At 42.2% G+C, this 23,049-nt stretch overlaps 1 protein-coding gene across 1 annotated transcript in view; it reads right to left on the bottom strand.

The window, feature by feature from the left end:
- F13A1 (coagulation factor XIII A chain) overlaps positions 1 to 23,049 on the bottom strand; it is a 235,169-nt gene that overhangs the window by 56,355 nt on the left and 155,765 nt on the right. Inside the window, exons 10-12 of the mRNA XM_023741733.1 lie at positions 16,676 to 16,779; positions 14,997 to 15,085; positions 6,113 to 6,266 (exon numbers count right to left, since the gene is read on the bottom strand). Of these exons, the coding sequence (XP_023597501.1) occupies positions 6,113 to 6,266; positions 14,997 to 15,085; positions 16,676 to 16,779 (347 nt within the window). The remainder of the gene's footprint in view (positions 1 to 6,112; positions 6,267 to 14,996; positions 15,086 to 16,675; positions 16,780 to 23,049) is intronic.

Here is a 23,049-nt window from a genome sequence, read left to right as displayed (position 1 = left end):
TTAAAGAGGATTTATGCAGAGTACCTGGGCATAAAACAAAAACCAAACCCGTTGCTGTCGAGTCGATTCCAACTCACAGTGACACCTATGGGACAGAGTAGAACTGTCCCATAGGGTTTCCAAGGAGCGGCTGGTGGAAACTTTTGGTTGGCAGCCAAGCTCTTAACCACCGTGCCACCAGGGCTCCGCCTAGGCATAGTAGATGCAAATAAGTGGAAGTTACTATTACTCTGCAAAGGTGGAGACAATGCCAGCAGGTGTTGCAAACAAACGTGAATGTGTGTGTGTGTGTGTGTGTGTGTGCGCGCGCATTAACTATTTCTCTGTTACCAAGACTGCAAGAATGTGCCAGAAACAATTGGTCTAAGACAAGCATTGGCGAAAGCATATGTTTACAGATCAATAGGAGTGAGATAACAATAAAGGGAAGGAGGCGCTACAAAAATAAAAGTGCCATGAAATATGTTAGCAGAAATCATTTGGCAAAAGAGCTTAGTGAGAGACAGCACTAATGATTGTTGCTCTGGATGGGGACCAAATGTGCATTTAGACAGAATGCAGGGGCAAACCCCAGCAGCAGGAACAGGATCAGAGAGGGGCCACCTTGGAGGAGGAGCTGAGATGGCAGGAAGTCCCTGGGTGGTGCAAACAGGTAACACGCTGGGCTGCTGAGAGTCTGGCAGTTCTAGCCCACCCAGAGTCACCTTAGAAGAAAGGCCTGGCAATCTACTTCTGAAAAATCAGCTACTGGAAACCCTGTGGAGCACAGTTCTACTCCGACAAACATGGGGTCAACCCTAACCCCGGTCCTTTCCTCTCATCACTAGCACATCTCCTGATTTTCTTTCCTTTTCCTTTTCACAGTACTTGTCACACCACATTGTGTGACATTACCCCACACCCCCAATAGAACATAAGCATTATGAGAACAGGGGTGTGGTCTGTTCTGTTTACCTCTGTGTCCCCTGGACCCAGGTCCCATGTGGCAGAGGCTCTGAAAAACTGAGGTTTGGAGAGGCATTTTGCTTTCAGACAGAGACAGATCATTTGTCTTGGTGTTGTTGTTATTAGCAGCTGTTAAGTCAACTCCTAACTCAGGGTGACCCTATGTACAACAGAATGAAACACTGCCCAATCTTATGCCATCCCCATGATCAGTTGCAATCAGGCAGTTGTTATTCACAGGGTTTTCATCAGCTTAATTTCAGAAGTAGATTGCCAGGTCTTTCTTCTGAAGTGCCTCTGGGTGGATTTGAACCTCCAACCTTTCAGTTATCAGCCAAGCGCGTTATTGGTTGCATCACCCAGGAACACTAGCATACTACACACCTGATACCATTTAATTCTCAGCAGTTGCCATGGAATGGAAGGAGGGGGATGAATACGAGAAATATTTCAGAGGAAAAATTTAGAGAACTTGCTGATGGACTTTGTGTAAGGAACAAGGAAAAGAGGAAGACTATGCCAACTCTCAAATTGCTAAATTTGTGCGTATTGTGGTTCTCTTTGCTAGGATAGGGATAGCAGGAGAAATAGATCTAGGGTGGGGGAGGGAGAGGAGAGAAGGTGGCATGTGGGATAGGGTGAGTTTTAGGTTTCTGTGGGACATTTAGATGCATGTAGGGTTTAAAAGTGAAGTCTGGGCTAGAGTCGTGGACTTGGGGGGTGATAGCACATGTGTAAGAGTTAACACCAGCTGTGGAGAATGAACATAAACATAAGTGGTAGAAACAAAGTCCAAGGATTGAATTCTAGGACGAAGGAATAGTCAGAGGGTGGGTGAAGAAAGGCAAGCTTAGAGTTGCAGAAAGAGATAGAAAAAAGAGTCAGGTAGGTGGGGTTAGAACCAGAAGAAAGTTGTATCATAGACACAAAGAGAAGAGAGAATTCCAAGAAAGGAAAGTGGACAACAGCGTCAAGAGGTGTTGAAAGGTCAAAAAGATAAGGTCTGAAATGCATTTGTTATGTTTGGAGATCAAGTAGTCACTGGCAGCCTTGAGAAGAACAGGTTCAAGGACATGGTGGTAGCAGAAACTAAGTAACAGTCAGCAAGGAGGGAATGGAAAAGTAAGGCAATGGGACGTCAAGTCTAGTGTAGGCAACTTTTCCAAGATGCCGGGCTGTGGAGGCAAGAAAAGAGAAAGAAGAGGCAACATTTGGTGGGAAATATGTTGTTGAAAGGTTTTTGTATTCTTTTTTTAAACATAAAAGACTTTTGAGCATGTTTGAATGCTAGTGGGAAGGAGGCAATAGAGAAGAAGAGATGAAAATACAAGACAGAGGGAATATTTGATGGAGAAAATCAAGGCGCCATCATAAAAGAAGGTGCTTTGCTACAGGAAAAGTCTTAAGAATTCTGGCTTTCAAAACTTTATAGTTTTTTAATCTCATATTTTGAAAAAAGTTATAATATTAATTAAGCTTTAGTTACTTAAAGTGAAAAGTGACGTCTCCGCAATTTAATTAAAATAGTTAATCTCTAGATCAATAATAATTTCTTTTCTACGTTTTTACTTATGTCCATATTCTAGTGGCCACATAGCATTTATGGATTGGAGAGATTGTATGGGAGACTCAATAGTGAGAACCAGGGTGGCAACTCTACAGAAACATTTACAACTCTACATATTTCCCACGAAACGTTGTCTCTTCTACAGGCATGAATATTGCTGACACTTTCTTATATGCCCAACGCAGACATCAATAATCAATCATTCTCTTCCACCATATTCAGATACAGTCTCAGCATCCTTCTCAAAGTAGTGCTCCATTTAGTCATTACCAAAGCTATAATGTGAAGTGTGTATGCTATCCTGAGTAACAGACTAATTATCCACTTGGGATCAAACTCCAGTCCCAGTTGCAGAGTGCACTGACTCTTACAACTATCTGAGAATTTAAGGGTTCCCTGGTTGGGCCAGACCACCACAATGTCCTTCTTCCCGAGCCTAGTCTTCTTGCCAAAATCTGGAGCCTGGTCTTCAGACGTCTTTCTCATTTGGAGTGGGCACATTTTGTATGTTTTAAGCTACTGCCACTCCTGGCCAAACCCGACTTCTCTTTCATGAACTGGTGTATGGTTCTTCCTCTCTTGGCATCTGACCCTGTCTCATTTCTAATTTGGCCTTCACTGGCAGCTCCTCAGCTGATAGCTCATAGCAACTGTGCTCTGCTACATGGTTTAGACAAGACATTTTGTGGCTTAGTCAGCTCACCTACTGCTTCTCCTAGTACCCTGTAGGCTCGCCTTTTGTTCATTACACTGTCTACTTAGGACTTCTTCCAAGTAGGAGAACTCATACGGCGATACATGTGTTGCAGTCTTCCGCTCAAGAATCCTCCCCCATGCTTCTCCTGGCCAATCCCTATTTTTCCTTTGGTTTCATTGAACCCATCATTAACTTCCTCCAAGAGGCCTTCCCTGGTCCATCCTGGGATGGGCGTCCCTTCTCTGTGCTCCTGTAACATCTGTATGCCCCTGCCATAGCACCTGTCACACAGCAAGCTTACTGCTTGTCTTCCTGGTTGTCTCTCCAGCTAGATGGGAAGGCAGGGGCCATAAATATCTCCCATCCCTAGACAGTGCTTGGAGTATACCAGTTACCAGTTGCTGCTGAGTTGACACCAACTCATGGTGATCCCATGTGTGTCAGAGTAGAACTGTGCTCCATAGGGTTTTTAAATCCAGGACTTTCTTCTGAGGCACCTCTGGGTAGACTTGAACCTCCAACCTTTTGGATAGCAGCTGAGCATGTTAACCATTTGCACTACCCAGGGACTCCTACCCAGGGACCCCTGATCAGACTATAACCGAACCCATTGCCATTAAGTTGATTCTAACTCATGAGGACCCCATGTGTTTCAGAGTAGGACTGCGTCCATAGGGTTTTCAACGTCGAGACCTTTAGGAAGCAGGTCTCCAGGCCTTTCTTCCAAGGTGTCTCTGGGTGGGTTTGAACTGCCAACCTTTCAGTTAGTAGTAGAGTGTTTAATTGTTTGTACCACTCTGGGACCCCTCTTGGAATATAAAAACAAACAAACTAAACCCATTGCTGTCAAGTCAATTTTGACTCATGGTGACCCCTGTGTTACACAGTAGAACTGAGCTCCACAGGGTTTTCTTGGCTGTGACCTTTTGGAAGAACATTTCCAGGCCTTTCTTCTGTGGTGCTGCTGAACGGGTTCAAACCGCCAACCTTTCAGTTAGCTGAGTGCAAACTGTTTGTACCACCCAGGGACCTTCTTGGAACATAAAACCAAAAGACCAAACTTTTTGCCATCAAGTTGATTCTGACTCATAACATAGTAGGTGCTTAACAGCAAATTTTGAGTGACTAAATGAATGAATGAATGAATGAATGCTATAGCTAGTTTCTTTCAGTTATTTCTATGGAGGTTTTTTTTTTTTCCCATTCCAAACATTTTTGCCTTTAAATCCATTCTGAGAGGGTTGTTTTTTTTTTTTTTACTTTTCTTATATTGTTTTTAACTTTCCTTTTAAGAAAAAAAAAAAAGAGAAAAAACCAACCAACCAACCAAAAAACAACCGAAAAATACCCTTTGTATTTGTAATGTGCAATACATGATAACCAAAAGAAGGGAAGAATAAACCACTTCAGAAATACAGTAAAAATTCACTAGTTCAGATGACAAAAATCCTGAATATCTAATACTATGCACAAGAGTACTCAATTCTTTATAGTGCAAACTACTTTTGTAAATAAGAGCTGGGAAACTGTCTGGAATATTTAAAACAAATTCTGCTCTCAGTAGCGTTTCAGGAATGCTGATGAATATTTAGGTGTATGCTAATTACTAGTCATTTTTATCCATTCACTAAAATAAATGCCTCTCTGAAGAACCTCTGTTGATGAATTATTTGCAAAATACGTTCCACGTTCTCTATCAAGATATGCAAGGCCCTCTACCTCCTGGTGGTCACTGACTTGTGAGTAGATTTGTCTGAGGCCACAGGGTACCTCTGACCTTGATGCTTGAGCCATGCCTGCGAGCCTTACACACAGGGCTACTCCACCTCTGCACCTCTGCTATGCTCCCCCCGCCTGGAAAACCTAGCCCACCTTTCTTTAACTATAGGCGGTTACTCCTGTCCTTGGGCTTGGCTTTCTCTGCCACCCCTGGCTGGGTTGAACGTCCTTCTCTGTTCTCAAAGGCCCTCTGCACAATGATTGTACTAACTGGTCTGGGACAGGATGTGGGTCCTGCTCACTGATGCAATCCCTAGCACCAAACACAATTCCAGGCACAGATCAGCACAGGCAGTTGGTATTGATCAAAACAGAAATGAACTCAACAGTTCCATTTGAAACATTCTATACAATAAAAGTTGACAAAACCACCTTAACATTATTTTATGATTAAAATTGGCCTTCAACCTAACTGATCCGAATTAGTGAGCTTATACTGTACTATTGTTGCTACTGTTAGCTGTCATCAAATCGCTCCTAAGGCATGGCAACCCCATGCACAATAGAATGAAATGTTGCCCGGTCCTTCGCCATTCTAATGATCAGATGTGGATTGGACAATGTTCTATTGCGATCCACAGGATTTTCATTGGCTGATTTTTGGAAGCAGATCACCAGGCCTTTCTTCCACTGTACTATTAATCTTGTATTATCTACCCTATGGGGTTTCCATGAGAATTCAATGGAGCAATGTATTTTAAAAAGTAGTTTATAAAGTCCTAAACAAAGGTTAGTAGTTAGTTAAATTTCTATTACTTAACTAAAATTATATTAGTTATCTACTGTTTTTTAATAGGATTATTTTAAATTAAGATCTTTTCATATTTTTTGTGCACAAGAGCATATCTATATACTGTTATAAATAGGCACGACTTTAAACTAAATCATTTCACAAGCCACAGGAATGGAATTCTGCTCAAACAAGAAAGCAAAACTACAGTGAAAAATTGTGGGTGTGATGTATCTTTCACTCATGAGAGTTTATACTTCTGCCTTTACTACCAAATGCTGCAAATCCCAGTGCATTCTCTGGAACACATTTTGTAGCAACAGTGAATATGTACTAAATGAAGTAGAGAAAGGAACTTGGGCAAAGAAATCATCTTTCAGTTGTAGTAAATTACCTTCCTGAAATTTATAAGTATCAGTAATATCTTGCATGCCATCTCTTCCAACTTGTTTGGTCACAATTAATTTCCCGATGTGGGTGGAATCCACGCCTTCAACCACATGAGTGCCATCTTTTTTGGCTGTAATGTAAACAAGATCACTGTTGACCTGAAAGCAGAAGAAGAGGACAGCATTACCGTTGTTAAATGTCCTTGTCACCTGAACTTTCAACTCTCCATGATGTAATCATCTAGAGATCCCTAGAGTGGACACGTTCCTTTTGTCAACAACAAAGGATTCATAGGGCCAAACTAGTTTTCAAAATATTCTGAAGGAGAATCCAGTTTAATCATCAGATTTTTAAAAATTAAAAACATATAGGGCTGCACCATTGATTGTCAAGACATCAGCCATTTCTTTCTCCCCTTATTTCTTGCTGGAAAAGCCCACCTCCTAAGGGAGAGCTGAAATGCCATGCCCATTACTTGCCTTTCCAGATGTATTTTAAGCTACCAGTGGCCATGTGACCTACTTCTGGGAAGAAGAGAAAGTCGGCTAGGTGAGTTCTGGGGAAGATTCTTCTTCATGAAAGGAGGGAGGTACATGGGCATGAGAGAATCTGCCCTTCCCTTTCTGCTCTCAGATGTCATGTGAGGTAAGGTGATGCTTGCAGCTGCTGTAACCATCCCGGGAGAGAATAGAGGAACACTGCCAACAATCTGAAGATGGCAGAGCAGAAAGGTGAGAAGAATTGGAGTGCTTGACGATGCTGATAAATGGCTAAGCCAACTTTGGGATTATATGAGAAAAATAAACCCCTACTGTTTAAATCATTTTAATTGTGTTACTTGAAGCCAAAAGCATTTTAATTGATAATATTATTACACTATCCAGGGGGAATCCAGGCAATTTTCTGGTAATTCAGAAACTAAACTATGCTATTTGTGGGGCTTGGAAATAGCATCTTGGGGCCACACTGGCTAACCCTCAACTCTTCCAAGGCCTTGTTTTATCACCCTACTTTTTAGAGACAATGCATAATCTGAGCCTGAAAGCTGCTACCCCCAGATTCCCTTATTACATTCTTTTCAATCACCTTCTTGGGGGTTCCACTTACTGAAATGGAAGCAGGTAGGGAACATGCTGCAGCTGAAAACAGTCACTGATGTATTTACTAAATGTTTTCCAAGCTGCTCTCTAAGCCTCAGTTCCCTCCTCTTTTAAATTGGGTAATAATAGTTCTTTCCCCATAGGCTGTCTAGCAGAATTAATTGAAACACATACATGCAAATTATTTATCACAGTGCCCAGCATATAGTCAATAATAAATAATGCTAGCAGCAATAATATATTATGTAATGCTATCGCCAAATATTGTTCAAGGTGCTGGGGACTGAACGGTGAACAGATTCAGTCACTGTCCTCATAGGGTTTACCCTTTAGCAAGGGTGATTCTGTGCATCAGAATCACCTGGGGAAATTTTTAAAAGTAGATGTCTGATGAAGGAGGTCTTGAGTGGGACCCTAAATATATTATTTTTTTAAAAAAGCTCTCAGATAATTCTAGTGGACACCCAGGCCTGAAAACCCCTGAAATATACTACAAAAGTAGAGGGAAAGTCCAGCCCATGATACTATGGAGCCCATGGGGCGGTGGGGTGGGGGGTTGGCTAGGAAGTAACACCCAGGTTGTAACTTGGAAGATGAGTAAGAGTTAGTAAACTAAGGAACGCATGGAAGGCTGTTATAGGCAAAGGGGCTTAGAGGGACAAGGCCCTGAGAAAGGTATTTGGGAGAGGCACTGGATTAGCTGCAAGAATTGGGTTCTGATCTTGGATACGTAATTTTAGAAAGTCATGTTCACCTCTCTGAACTTCAGTTCCAGCTCCTATAAAATGAAAATAATTATACTTGTTCTGCCTATTTCATAGGAACATTTTAGAACTAAATGATATAGGGTATATCTGAAAATGACTTGTAAACTTCCATGTTCAGTAAAATATAATGGCTATTATTAGGTAGTGGGGAAACTAGATGATATATACTCAACTTTTATAGTTGAGGTTAAAGAGAGCAATTTTTCTCTATTTTCTCACAGAATGTTCTGAATTTATATGAAGTTTGACCTCTACTAAGGAGGTATTGAATACCTACAATGTTTCAATGACTTTCTGTAAGTTGTTTAATTTAAACCTCACAACAGCAACCCTGTGAGGTATGTATTTTGATCCCCATTTTACAGATAAGGACACCACGACTCAGTGAGGTCAAGCACATTGTTTGTGGTCACGTGGTCAGGAGCTGGTGGAGCAGAAATTCAAACCCCAGGCTGGTCCTTCACCTGTTTCCTTGACCTTCACATCACACTGCCTCTACCACTTCACCCTGCGGACCACGAACACCAGCCTGACTTAGATGGTGAGATGGTCCCACACTTGGGGGTCAGGCTTCTGAGGGGTGACCAGTGGTGGCCCCACTTCTCAGGCAGAGCCCCCGTGGCTGAGTGGTGCTAGCTGTATTTGAAAGGCTGACATGTGAAATTAGGAATCAGGACAAGAGAAGACAGAGCAGGTACCCAGGGGCTATTTGTAATTTTGGGGGGAAAATGTTTAAAAAACTTTAAATGAGTTGCCTGAGAATTTTGGCATTCCCTTCAAGGGGGTCAGCAAGCATAGACAGCTACCTCCTCCACTTGAAAATTATAGCAATGATGATGATAAATATCCTTGTCATAACAAACCCTTACCACAGTTTATGATTTTCCAGGGAGACAAGGCTAAATATGGAAGCACCTAAACCCTTCTCTCCCCTTGAGCATGGCTTAGGGAATTTACGTAGCTAAAATCTCAGGCCAGTCCAACAACACAATCCCTTGTGGTAAGAGGAAAGGACAGCCACATTTACAGGACAGCTTTTGTATATGTGTATTGTGGGTGGATGCTGGGAAAGATACTCTTTCCAAGTGATGTCGTCAAGCTTTCTTTTCATCTTCAGCCACTAGTATGGTGGATCTCCATCCTGACTGCACCTTAGACTCACCTGAGGGGCTTAACAAAATACATGTGAGGCCCCACCCAGAATCAATTGAATCACTACAGTAGAAGAGTAGAATGTGCAGGATATACAGGAAAGAATATTGAATTTGGGCAAGTTACTGAATCTTTCTGAGTGTGGGTTTAATACTTTCCTTGCTGGGCTAGTGGAGTCCCTGGGTGGTGCAAACTGTGAAAGCACTTGTTTGCTAACCAAAAGGTTGGAGGTTCAAGTCTACCCAGAGGTGCCTTGGAAGAAAGGCCTGATGATCTACTTCCAAAAAAATCAGCCATTGAAAACCCTATGGTACACAGTTCTACTCTAACATACATGGGGTCACCGTGAGTCAGACTCAACTCTATGGCAACTGGTTTGTTTTGGCTGGGCTGGTAGGTAGGTTAGTACTACCTGTGAAGCCTTAAGTTTAAGGCGAATTTCCTTCTTTTGAATGCAAAGGGTCTTAGTCATTGACTAGTCCTACCCCTGCATTTGAAGGGGCTAATATCATGCAGATCCTCTGTATCCAACATGAAATCTGGTGCTGTTTTCGCTCCACCACCTCCCTGCCCCTTGGTCTGACACAGGCCCTCTTACGTAGAATGGGGCCTGGATACCAGGAATTCAGCAAAGTTGGGCTGTGGCAGCAAGTTAGAGGGCACCTCTCTGCAAACTTCTGCTTGTGCCCATAGAATGTGAGGATGTGTCTGTTGCTGGTAGAAGCTACGTCCTTCGCCATTAATCATGGACAATCGCTCTTGTTTTCAGGACCCAGGACAGCATTTGTTTTGGGATGTTCATTTGCTTCCAAGTAGACGTAACCACAGCTGCACGCTGTGCAGAGAAAATGGCTGCTCATCAGAGGAGTATGGGGGCAGTGGGTGCACAACAGCCAAGTGCCAACCCCCGTACTTGCCCTTCCTCCATCTATCTGTAGATGTCAGTTGTGCTGCCAGGCTCCAGTGTGTGCTCTCTGCTGATCATGCATGCTTGTCACATGTGTCCATCATCTCACCATCATGGCTGCAAGCCTTGAGGATGTGACTCTGGCTCCTAGCTCTCTGAGATACTGTTCCTAGCAGTGTACTTTGCACCACTCTTGCCTGCTCGCTTGATTGACTTATTCATTCAATAAATATTCATTGAAGGTTACTATGTGCCAGGTCCTGCTCTCTACCATGGGGATACAGCAGATCCTACCCTCATAGAGCTTATATTTCAGAAGGGAGAGAAATAATAAACATTAAGGCAGAGTAAGAAGGTAAAAACAGAGAATATAGTGATATTATAAGTGGGAGTGCGTTAGTGAGGACCTCTTTGAGGAGATGACTTGGGTGAAGTGAGGTAAGAAATCATGCAAATTGGGCTAGGAGTAAGGGGAGAGCATTCCTAGTAAAAGGAACAGTATGTGCAAAAACTCTGAAACAAGAGCATGTTTGGATGTTTCCAGAAGAACAAGGAGGTCAGTATGCCTGGAGCAAGGGAACGTGTGGGAAGGAAGCCAGGGGCCAGATCACATGGAGTCTAATAAAGATATATTTTCAGTATTTTTTTAAGGGTAATGGGAATCCATTGGATGGTTTGGCATGGGGGTGTGACATTTTTATTTACATTTTTAAAGGATAATTCTGGCTGGTTTGTGGAGAATAGACTGAACAGGGGTAAGAGAGAGAGAGTAAGAGACGGTTAGGAGGCAAATTCATTAGAGCTTAGTGCAGCGGGCCAGAGGGTAACAGCGGAGATCAGAAACGTGGTTGGGTTCATGATACTTTTGAAGGTATTATTGGCAAGATAAATGAGGTAAGTTAAGAAGAGGCACCAAGATAATTCCAAAGTTGTATTTGTTTTTTGAATGCATGAATGAACTATTTTAGATCAGACTAAGACACTAAAAATTGCCCTGCATCTAATAAGTGGAAGTAAATAAACTACAACTTTGAGTTGGGAAATAAGAATCTGCAAAAAGTACCTGTACAGATTGTATACGGAGAACTGCTGGCCAAGAGCTGGGAATGGCATAGCTTCTGGAGCCATGGGGTGGTTACTGTGGCCCTGAGAAGCCAGTCACTGCAGCTACAAAAATGGCAGGGGAGGGAAGGAAGAGGGAGTGTGTGTGTGCAGTGGATGTGTGCCTTGTGCACGTGCGTGCTCATGCATGTGTGGATACTTTTACATGTATATTTGTGTGTGCACATGTATGTGCATGGAGTCCATGTGCACACATGTGCATAAATGTTTGTGTGTACACACATTCACACGTGTTGTGTGTTCACTGCATGTGTGCACATGCATGAGTGTTCATGTGTGTAGTGCACTGCATGTATATACATGTGTGTATGTGTACAGTGCATGTGTGTGTATGTATGTTTGTATGAGTAAGAAAGAGTTTTTTTGGGGGAGGGTGTGAAGAGAGATGACTGAGCCAATTAGAAGAAGCTAAGATAAAAGGGAAGGGGCATCCCTGGAGTGCCTCATGAACATGGACGTTCAGAAGACAATTCCAGACACTTAGAACTGTTGTGTTCGTCTCATCTCTTCAGAAGTCCTAGGCCACCAAGAGTTGGGGAGAGAAAAGGCAGATGGGCCTTGAGAACTGAAGGAACCCACTACATGATGAAACCATGAGAAGGGACGAGGTTAGATAAATAGGCTACAAGTCCTGAAAGAAATCTAGAAATGAGAAGGGTAAATTTTCAGAAAGGAGGACAAGAAGAAAAGTGACAGAAGACAAGGCTCTTTCCATACATAACCCTCATATTCTAGGATTCTGTTTTCACTCAAGGGGATCAGGGTCCTGGGAAAACCAAAAAATTAGTCAGTGAACATACTGCGTGATCTGGCCTGGAAATGAGTAAGGAATGAACAAGAAAGTGGACATGCTGAGAGGCAAGGAAAGGCAACTCCCACCGACATACCTGGGGTAGTGAGCGGCATGCTTACAAAGCAGGGATAAGAGAGAGAGCGCCTAATCTAAAACCTGAGTCCTGTATCTCCCCATTAAAGGTAAATACTACGTCCACTATGGGGTTCCACTTTAGGCCCCCTTGAGAAAAGACGTCTCATGTTTTCAACAGCTTGATCTTATCTTATAAATGGCTCAGCCCTGGAGCTCAGCCCGAGCTAGAGCCACAAATCGTATGCTGTCAGACAGGTCTCCACAGTGGATGAGGAGGAGTAATTATAATCTTCAAATGCTGATGACATTCATAACACCCAGATCTATATTTAATAATAACAAAAAACATTTACATTAACAGCTATTAGACAATTAACTCATGAAGGAAAATTCTCCCTCTGTCTTTCTCAGCAGCGATAAGGAGTAAAGAAATTATAAAAACAAGGCTTTGTGAATTTTAGAGTGATTTTCCATTAAGAGGTTCTCACAGCATCATAAACTTTCAGATAGCAGCTCTGGAGCTTTGTGTAAGTCTTCAAATCTCAACCTGAAATCAAGGGATACAATTCCAAATACGGTATGCTCATTCTCCCAAGGGTTCTAGCAACTCTAATGGTAATTTCTGTGGGAGAAACATGCTTTCTGTGGTGTATTTCGAATTTCTGATTTTGCAGTCTAAATATTCACAATTATTTTACTTCTGAAATTTTTCCTCCACCTGCCTCTCATTTGATTGCTCTTGCCATTTGTTTAGTTCAGGACTCCCTGTCTCAGGCATGGAGTAATGTCCCAGCCTTCTAGCTCATCTCCCTACCTCCAGTGACATTCCCATCTGATTCGTGAGCCAGAAGGTTGCCAATGATTTAGGAGCTGGCTCACATTCCTCCCCAGTGAGAACCCCCTTGCTTACTGGAGGACACCCACATTTCTCCCTGCCTTGTCCCCTCAGCCATCATCTCTGACATTCCCGGCTGCACACCTGACATTCCAGTGAGCTGCCCAGGTTTCCATCTCTCACACACACCGTTTGGTGCTCACCTGCCTGAAGTTCTCTCCTTCGCCTGAAACGCCTTCCCTTCTCTGTCTTCTTTCTAACTCCTGTGTCTGAATAACTGCTGAGCATCTTTTGAGATTTGCATTGGGCATATCTGCTGCAAAAGACCTCTTTAAAGTGTTAAAAAGCAAACATGTCACTTTAAGGACTAAGGTGCACCTGACTCAAGCCATGGTGTTTTCAATTGCCTTATATGCATGCCAAAGCTGGACAATGAATAAAGAAGACCAAAGAAGAATTGATGCCTTTGAATTATGGTGTTGGTGAAGAATATTGAATATACCATGGACTGCCAGAAGAACAAGCAAATCTGTCATGGAAGAAGTACAGACAGAATGCTCCTTAGAAGCAACGATGGCGAGACTTCATCTCACATACCTTGGACATGTTCTCAGGAGGGACTAGTCCTTGGAGAAGGACATCATGCTTGGTAAAGTAGAGAGTCAGTGAAAAAGAGGAAGACCCTCAATGAGATAGATTGACACAGTGGCTGCAACAATGCGGTCAAGCATAACAACAATCATGAGATGGTGCAGGACCTGGCAGTGTTTCGTTCTGTTGTGCATAGGGTCTCTATGAGTTGAAACTGACTTGATAGCACTTAACAACATAACAATAACATCCTTCAAGAGCAGTACAGGCACTAATTCCTCAGTACAGGCTGCTAATTGAAACATCGGAGGTTCAAGTTCACTCAGAGGCATCTCAAAAGAAAGGCTTGGTGATCTACTTCTGAAAAATCAGCCATTGAAAACCTTATGGAGTGTAGTTCCACTCTGACACACAAATTGGCTTGATAGCAACTGAGTTTTTCTGGGTTTTATTATGCTACTATATTACTATTTACTAGCTAGATGATTATGGAAAGTTTATTTAACTACTTTGTGCCTCAATTTTCTTTTCTGTAAAATGGGAAGAATTATAATACCCATTTTAAAGAGTTGTTAAGAGTATCAAATGGAAGGCAACGTGATTACAGAGCATGAGCTCAATACAGGTAGCTGTTATTTCAGTGTGTTTATTGGTCTAACTATAGCTGGCTAAGTCCTGTCTCTCAGCCTTTCCTATATCTCTCCCTGCAACCTGTCAGCCTGCTCCTTTACCTGACACTTCTTGCGTTTAATTCGATTTTCAGAATTCTGTTTGGCATATTGTTTACTGCCTCTTCTCCTTCAAGCCCTCTCCTCAGTTTTTCCAGAATTTCAGACCCCTCACCAAAGTGTTCCCATGAACCCGTTAAGTGGGCTGCATCCCTCCCTCCCTCTTTCCTCCTCACTCTGGTGGCTCTACTTTTCCTCTCCAGTGATGGCAGGAAATGCATGGCAGTTCCCAGACCAAGACCACGGTTGGTGTGTTTGGATTTTGTGTTACAAGGATTACTGGTCTAGTTGAAGAGTGAAGTTGTACGCATAGAAATTTCAATTTATGGACTCTCTCTATTAATTTTTAGTCAAGTGGTTTAGCAGCCTGGTGGCGCAGTGGTTAAGAGCTAGGCTGCTAACCAAAAGGTGGGTAGTTCGAATCTACCAGCTGCTCCTTGGAAATTTTATGGGGCAGTTCTTCTCTGTCCTATAGAGTTGCTATAAGTTGGAATCGACTTTATGGCAAAGGGTTTGTTTGTTTTATAATTCATTTAATCACTTTATTTCTGAGGGGCAGTTGATACCTATTTTATTGATTTAGAAAACTGAGCTAAGGTTAGTAAATCATTGTTTTTGGGAGGAAAAAGGAAAATAGTATGTAAGAACTGCACTTAGAATTAAGAACCTGGAGGTTGGAATGATGCCTAGTTAACTTATAAACAAACAGCATATACCATGTACCTAGGAAATTTAGAAGTAACAACCCAGCCTTGTATTCTTTCATGTGTTAAGAGATTGAGGAGGAAAACAGTATTCTCCTCCTGGTTTTCACTCACCTCTGCGAAAACAAAGGGTGCATCAAACTGGAAGCAAACATGGCCATGCTTGACGGCTTGAACAGAGGCGGGGCCACACCGGTACATCCCTACAGTACACAGAGGAAGGAGAGCATGAGTATGCCACCTCCAGTTCTGCATGGACACAACACAGTTCATAGCACTGGGAATGGCTCTTTAGACACAAGCTTTTCACAACTTTGTCATTGATTTAGTCCAAATGCTCTCCATGGCTGAACAGGGCAGAAGGCCACAATGTTTAATGAAGCAGGTTTGGTTGGAAATGCTTCCTCAAACTAAAATGTGAAGCCATATTAAAAAATATGAAGGGTAACACTCTTCTGCATCTATTCTGCCACCAACAAACACATATCCAAGTGTATTTTGGCCAAGCTGTTGTCTTGCCTAGTGTTTATCTCTTTTTTAAACAAGTATCTGAAATGTTGGAAAAGTTGATGTGTCCTCAGTGGTTGTTGTTGTTTATTAGGATTTTTGTCTTTTGTTTTTGGAGATTATGACTAATTTATAGCCACAATTGAGGTCAAATTTAACTGGAGAATCTGGCATTAATCACACACGTTGACAACGCCTGCCATGGATTCAGGAAGTCGGCAATTTCATGTTTACTTTTACAAAATTCTTTAGACTTTAACCACTATCTCTAGTTGATATCTGATTAGCTGTCATTAGTCACCTCTATGATGTAAGCCATCTCATGACGTATAATCCAGAACACCAGGAAGTGTTGAACCTTCTCTCTTAAAATTCAGTATTATAATAAGGTTCCACTAAGAATATGAACTGAATGTTTATCTTTAGGTGGTGCATATGGTTAAAGTGCTCGGTTGCTAACCAGAAGATTAGAGGTTCAAGTTCACCGAGAAGCATCTTGGAAGAAAGCCCTGGCTATCTACTTCTGAAAACCTTATGGAGCACAGTTCTACTCAGACACATATGGAGTCTCCATGAGTTGGAAATCAACTTGATGGCAACTGGTTTATGCTTTCATATGTCTATATATCCAGATCAGTGAATCATATCAACACCTGAGGAAATAAACTTAATCATGCCCCCAGCAGACAGCTTTTTTTTTTTTTTAAATCATATTAAAGAGAAATGTAGGCCTATGATCTGATTTTATAAAATTCTGGGAGAGGTCATAGCTGCCACTGCTTAGCCCAGGTTGCAAGTAAGCAGACAAATACCCTCATATCCAAATTTTGAAAGAAATCACACAACATCAAAAGGAAATCAGGTTCTGGGGAAATAAGAATTTAAAGAACAATCTGTAATTATTTTTTGAGTTCCTTATTTTCTCTACTGCCTTATAGCTTATCACTGTGTGTCTGGGAGGGCTGAAGTATATTTTATAGGTTAGTAAAAATTCTTACACAGATTTTTTTTGTCTTGTCTTCAAAACTGTTTATCAAAGCATGAGTAGATGAATTATATATGTTAAGTTTTATGTTCTTTTTCTAAAAGTTATAAAATAATCAGGATAAAGCTGAGTATTGGAAAGAAACTTGATGGGCAGGTATTCCATACTGTTTGTGTACCCAGAAAGCACACTTCTGATGTTGGTGTGCAATGGGAGTGCTTTCCACATGTCAAATGAAATCATAAAAGCAAAATAAAGATTGGCAGTGAAGCAATTTCCTCAAGTGAGGATGCAGCTTTACCATCACTGTTTTCCTGGGGGGTGCTGTCCACAGCTTGCCAACCACCAAATCCAACAGGAAGGTCAGGCCTCTTCATCCAGGCCTCATTCCAGCAGTGGTAGTTCCTTAGAAAACACAACCAACCAAGAGGTTAAACTTTCCATCACAGTCAGTGCTCCAAGCCATCAGAAAGTCACCCAGAATCCTAGGGATATATTATCTACAAATTATTGGAAAGCATTAAGGTAATTTGGGGCTCCTGGAGATGTGCTGGGAAACTAGACTTGAGTTTGCTGGGCAGATGCATTTCCACTGGCACACCTTGGGGACACTCACAGTCTGGATGCTGTTTTTCTCCTGTGAATATCAGCTTCAGGGTCACCCAGAGCTATTTGGATCAGTGCACTAAGCAGTTTTGATCTTAACTATTCTTTGTTGCCTAATGAAAGCAGAACTTACTGTGTGTTAAAAGGGTAGAAAAGAAAATCGAAACAGAAATACATAGATCTTTGAATTTCTTTTATATATTTTGGATTTATAAAAAAATATTACTTTGCAATAATTAAGTAGTAAAGTACTTTGTGTTTATGGTCTCAGACCATTGCCATAGAAAGGACTGCATTAACTACTGACAATAGTTCTTTATAATTTGTGGCAAATTTCCATTTGGTGTTAAATGAGAAGAAAATGTTGTCAGGGTGAGTGTCTCTTTACCCTTTATCAAAGGTGGGTGACCCATGAGCTAAGGGCCATGCAAAACATTTTAGGACTTTGCATATGACCCTTGAGGCCAGAGCATGAAATAAAATGTCATCATGAATTGTATTATTATGTCCTTGGGAAGACCTAAAATTATATGACAGTACAGAAACAAATGGGAACACGTTAACCTATCAGCACTGTAGAAAATGTTCATACAGAAATAACGACTTAATGATGGGGTGAGGTGGTTATAGCAGCCTTCGTTTATAGCACTAATGAATTCCAGATCCAACTATTATCCATCCTTCCCCTAAAAGTCCTTCAATGTCAGTAATTTGTTTGTATTCCCACTTCTCTCTGAGTTCAGACCACCTATGTTTGGCTCAATTAAGATGTTTTAATATACATTTATGGAGTGGTACCATGTACCAGGTACTGTGCTAGGTGCTAGGTATTTAAAGATGATCAAGGCTCAGGTTCTTGATCACAAAGAGCCAGGGGGAAAGACAAACATATAAAACAACCACTAAAACTTTTATAGGTTTGTTATCAGGCTTAGGCATCTCTGGGTGGTGTAAATGGTTAACACTCTTGGCTGCTAACTAAAAGGTTTAATGTTCAAATCCAGCCAAAGCTCCTCAGAAGAAAGCCCTGGTGATCTGCTTTCAAAAACTAAGTGATGCATGCTAAAATGGAAATTCATTGGAAGGGGAGTGGGATCTCAGTGGAGAAATTTCCAGGCACTAGGGAAGGAAGGCTTCACAACAGAAGTGATCACTTCAGCTGAGTCCTGAAAGATAAGTGGCAGGTGGACGAAAGGAGCAAAAACAATAGAGGTGTGAAACGGCTAACACAGTGTGTTCAGGGAACTGGAAGCTGCTTGTTATGGCTCAAGGGTCTTATGTCTGCATATTTGTGTGCATGGGTGAAGAGTAATGGCAGAGAAGGGTGGACAGGTAATCACAAAACTAACAAATAGGGGTAGCGCTTACTATGTGCCAGGCACTGTTCAAAAGACTTTATGTCTACTAACACATCTGATGTTCCCAGCACTCTGTGAGAAAGATGCTATTATTATTACCTCTAGTAGAAGTGAGGGCACTGAGAGATTAAGAACCTTGTCCAAGTCACACTGCCAGTTAGTGACAGAGTTCCAGGGTCCATGCTCTTACACACTGAGCTATGCTGTAAGCGAGGATGAGATTGTGGGATAATTTTATGCCAAGTTAAATATTTGCGCTTTATTCTTAGGCAATGAGAAGGCTTTGAAATCATTTAAGAAGGAGAGTTAAAGTTACAGATCTCCCATCTCTGTGGGAGATGGATGGAGAGGCAATACTGGAGACAAAGCCAAGCCCCTTGCCCCATCAGAGACACTGCAAAGGTCTAGAATGGATCAAAGGGGTGCTCACTACAGAGGAGGCCACTGCTGGGGGAGGGAGAGGAGCCTTCAGGAGGCACAACCAACCGGCGTGTGGAAATGTGAGGGAGCTGGATGAGTGGAGGAAGACTTTGTTGTTCACAGGGAATACGATGGCCCCATTTACGAAGACTGAATAGAAGAGGAGGAGCAGAAGATTTGTGTTGGGGTGGAAGCGATGGTGGGCAAATCGCTTAGTTTTGGACATGGTGAACTTCAAGTGCTTGTGGAAAATCCAGGAGATGAAACCTTGCAGGCATTTTTACATACACACGTGACACTCAGAATTTAATGGAGCCTTGACTGGAGATGGAAGGGGCGAGGGCAAAAGACAAAGAATGAGTGCGAAGGGGAGAGAGGCAGGGTGGGTTTCTTTCTTGATAGTGATCTAATTTGTGAAAGGAAGAAAAAAAAACAGATACGGCAGTGGCAATTTTTTGGTGAGGAGAGATTAAGGCATTGTTATGGAGGAAGAATGCAGTAAAAAGGGAACAGATAAACATTTAAGAGAGAGGGAATAAAGGAGCTCTCAAATACCAAGGACACAGCAGGATGGGGTCAGAATCCCCAGCCATGGACACAGTGGGAGAAAGGGGGTGCAGATGCACAACAAGGGGAAGATGTGGAGGAGTCAGGCAGGAAGATGGGGTAGGACCTCTTTCCCACCTGAGAGCCTCTATTTTTGCTCTGAAGCTGGAAGGAAGGTCACTGTGAGTGTTGAATAACGACTCTGCTAGCTTCCCTTCAGAACAGTAAAGGCTGTACCATCAGGCAGAGAGATACAAAGAAAAATAGCAATAACATGTTTGCAATCCCGAACAGACATCAGTGACTGCTGCCTATACAACCTGTGGTGGAGAGGAGCCCTGGCTTTGAGTGTTTTACCACCAATCTAGATTAATAAGCCCCAGAACATCCTTATTTAAATTCAGATAGCCTTGGCAAGGTTAACCTTGAAAAAGATAAATATGCTTTGCATTTCAGATCTCTGGTAAAGACTTGTCTTTGAGGATAATGTTTCTTTTCAAATGACCAGGAGATGGACGAAGGTTTCATTCCCCTCACTATGGTATCTAATTAGTTACACGTGATCTTCTTCAGCTTCACTTATGCCTGAGATGTTATCTGTGTATTTGGGTGGAATGGTTTAATAATCCACTAACCATCCGACAGTTTGTCATACTGTGCTGGCTTGCATGTTGCTGTGATGCTGGAAACTATACCACCAGTACTATTTCAAATACCAGCAGGGTCACCCATGTTGAACAGGTTTCAGTGGGGCTTCTAGACTAAGACAGACTAGGAAGAAAGGCCTGGCGATCTACTTCTGATGATTAGCCAATGAAAACTCTATGGATCATAACCAGATAGTGTCTGATACAGTGCTGAAAGTTGAGGCCCCTAGGGTGGAAGGCACTCAAATACACAGTGGCGGCAACAACGGACTCAAGCATATCAATGATCACCAAGATGGTAGAGGACCAGGCAACCTTTTGTTCTGCTATACATGGGGTCACCATGAGTCAGAGCCAACTCTATGGCAACTAACAAAATCAGCATGCATGTCTTCATATCCCAAATTCCCCAAGAAAGGAGCTAATCTTTACAGACATTTCTTGATGCCATTTGCTTAACCTTTCAGGGTGGAAAATATATATACTGCTTCCTGCAATATTGTTTCATATTTTAAAGTTTCTTTATCTAGATCCATAGTACTCTTGTGGTTTTCCTCTCATTACGAAATTCTACGAAGCCACTTGCTTGTCCTGTTCTGCACCCCACCCCAGCACAGAGCAGCGCCTGGCATGCAGGAGGGCTCTCTGGGCACGGGCTGGTTGACTGGTGAGGACATCTCCAAGCAAGGCAGTGGGAATTAAACCTTTGCTTGTTTGTTTTTAAGGTTCAGGGTTTCATAGTTTTTCAGAGCCTTCATTTGAAACCCAGGGTCCCATTATCCAGTCACAGTATAACACTGTTCCTGTAAAGTTAAAAATATGATAAACTTACAAAGTGACCTAGTTTCCTTGTAGCCTCTTTCTAAAGAAGCAGTGTAGAAATTAAAATAATGCCCCATTTCACTGAGAGTTGTTTAATCAGGGTGCCAGGATGAAAAAACTTTTTTTTTTTTTTTTAATAATGATGAGGATGACAAGTGAAGAACGCATCTTCGTTTCCTTTGACTTCCTGTATATTTCGTGCAGTGACGGCTAGTGATTTTTAGAACTCATTTCACGGCTGCAAATAACACAGCAGTATTGGTACCAAGTACCCCGAGAATCACCCCACAAGGCCAGGCTTACTTAAACAATACAGCACCAGGCAGTGCTGGAGGCCTGGGAAGGGGTGCTACAGGGCTGGCTTAGTTTATTCTTTGACTCCTTGGAATTTACACACAAGACATAATCACACAAATGCAAAGGCAGGTACATAAGAATGCGCATCCTAGCATAATTTATAAGAAAGAAAAATCAGAAACAACCTAACTGTACAAATGTGATTAATTATTTTGAAACACAAAATAGAATGCTATTCAGCCATAAAAATACAGAGCTAAACTTAATAGGCCTACCACCCATCTCTCAGTTTATTGGACTGTGGTGGCTTGCATGTTGCTGTGATGCTGGAAGCTATGCCTCTTATATTCTAGTACCAGCAGGGTCTCCCGTGGTGGACAGGTTTCAGTGGAGCTTCCAGACTAGGAGGAAAGGCCTGGCAATCTATTTCCAAAAATTGTCGTTGTTGTTAGGTGCCATTGAGTCCATTCCGACTCATAGCGACCCTATGTACAATAGAAGGAAACACTGCCCAGTCCTGTGCCATCCTTACAATTGTCGTTATGCTTGAGCCCATTGTTGTAGCCACTGTGTCAATCCGTCTTGTCGAGGGTCTTCTTCTTTTTCACTGACCCTCCAATAAGCTGCTCAAAAATTAGGCAGCGAGACGCTATGGATCACAACAGAACATTGTCTGATATAGTACTGGAAGATGAGCCGTCTAGATAGGAAGGCACTACGCAATAGCCACAACAATGGATTCAAACATGCCAGTGATCATGAAGATGGTGCAGACTGGGTGATGTTTTGTTATGTTGTACATGGGATTGCCATGAGTCAGAGCCGACTTGGCGGAAACTAACAACAACAAATACTTATCAGGCAGGAAAGATGTCCATGCATATTAATTTAAAGAAACCACGCTACAGCGCACCCTGCAAAGTGTATGTACTCATTGCTTATGTGTGGTAGGCAGAATTCTCAGGGACCCCCAGTGACCCTTGCCCTTGTGTAATTCCCTCCCCTCAGGTGCACAAAACCTGTGAATATGCTAGCAAAGGGGATTTTGCAGATGCAATTAAAGTTACTAATCTATTGACTTTGAGTTAATCAAAATGGAGATTATCAGTGTGAGCCTGACCTAATCACATGAGCCCTTTAAATCTGGGTCTAGAGATCACAGACAGAGCAAGTCAGGGATTCCAAGGAGCAGAGACACTCTCTTGCTGGCCTTGAAGGAGATGGAAGCTGCGGTGAGTTCTACAACTACAAGGAACTGAATTCGGCCAACAACCTTAATGAACTTGGAAGAGGACCCTGGGCATCAGAGGGGACTGCAGTCCTGAGCAGAGAAGCCGCTAACTCATGTCAAACCCTGACTCCCAGAAACCGTGTGATAATAAATTTGTGTTGTTTTAAGCTGCTGAGTTTGGGGTAATTTGTTATGCAGCAGTAAAAAATGAATGCAGTACACAAAGAGGCATATTAGAGAATGTTTATCAAAATGTTCTGAATGGTAAGAAAGTGGATGCTTTCTATTTTTGTATTTTTCTGCACTATTTGCAATGTTTTGCAATAAACATGTATGAATTTCCCAATAATATATTAAGAGGACTATTTTTTTTTTAATTAAGAGAAGGTAGAGCACAGCTCCACCACCCATCTATCAGTTTGCCATACTGCAGTAGTTTCTGAGTTGCTGTGATGGTGGAAGCTATGTATCTTAGTCATCTAGTGCCGCTATAACAGAAATACCACAAGTGGATGGTTTCAACGAAGAGAAGTTTATTTCCTCACAGTCAAAGTAAGCTAAAAGTCCAAATTCAGGGTATCAGCTCCAGGGGAAGTCTTTCTCTCTTTCTGTTGGCCTTCTCATCAATGTTCCCCTGGACTAGGAGGTTCTTGGCTCAGGGACCCCTGTCCAAAGGACGTGCTCTGCTCCTGGCACTGCTTTCTTGATGGTATGAGGTCCCCCTGTCTCACTGCTCACTTCTGTCTTT

This window comes from Trichechus manatus, unplaced genomic scaffold (assembly GCF_000243295.1).
Source record: "Trichechus manatus latirostris isolate Lorelei unplaced genomic scaffold, TriManLat1.0 scaffold00188, whole genome shotgun sequence".
Lineage (NCBI taxonomy): Eukaryota > Metazoa > Chordata > Mammalia > Sirenia > Trichechidae > Trichechus > Trichechus manatus.
The sequence above is the reverse complement of the archived record's forward strand: the minus strand, read 5'-3'. Positions and strand labels throughout refer to the sequence as shown.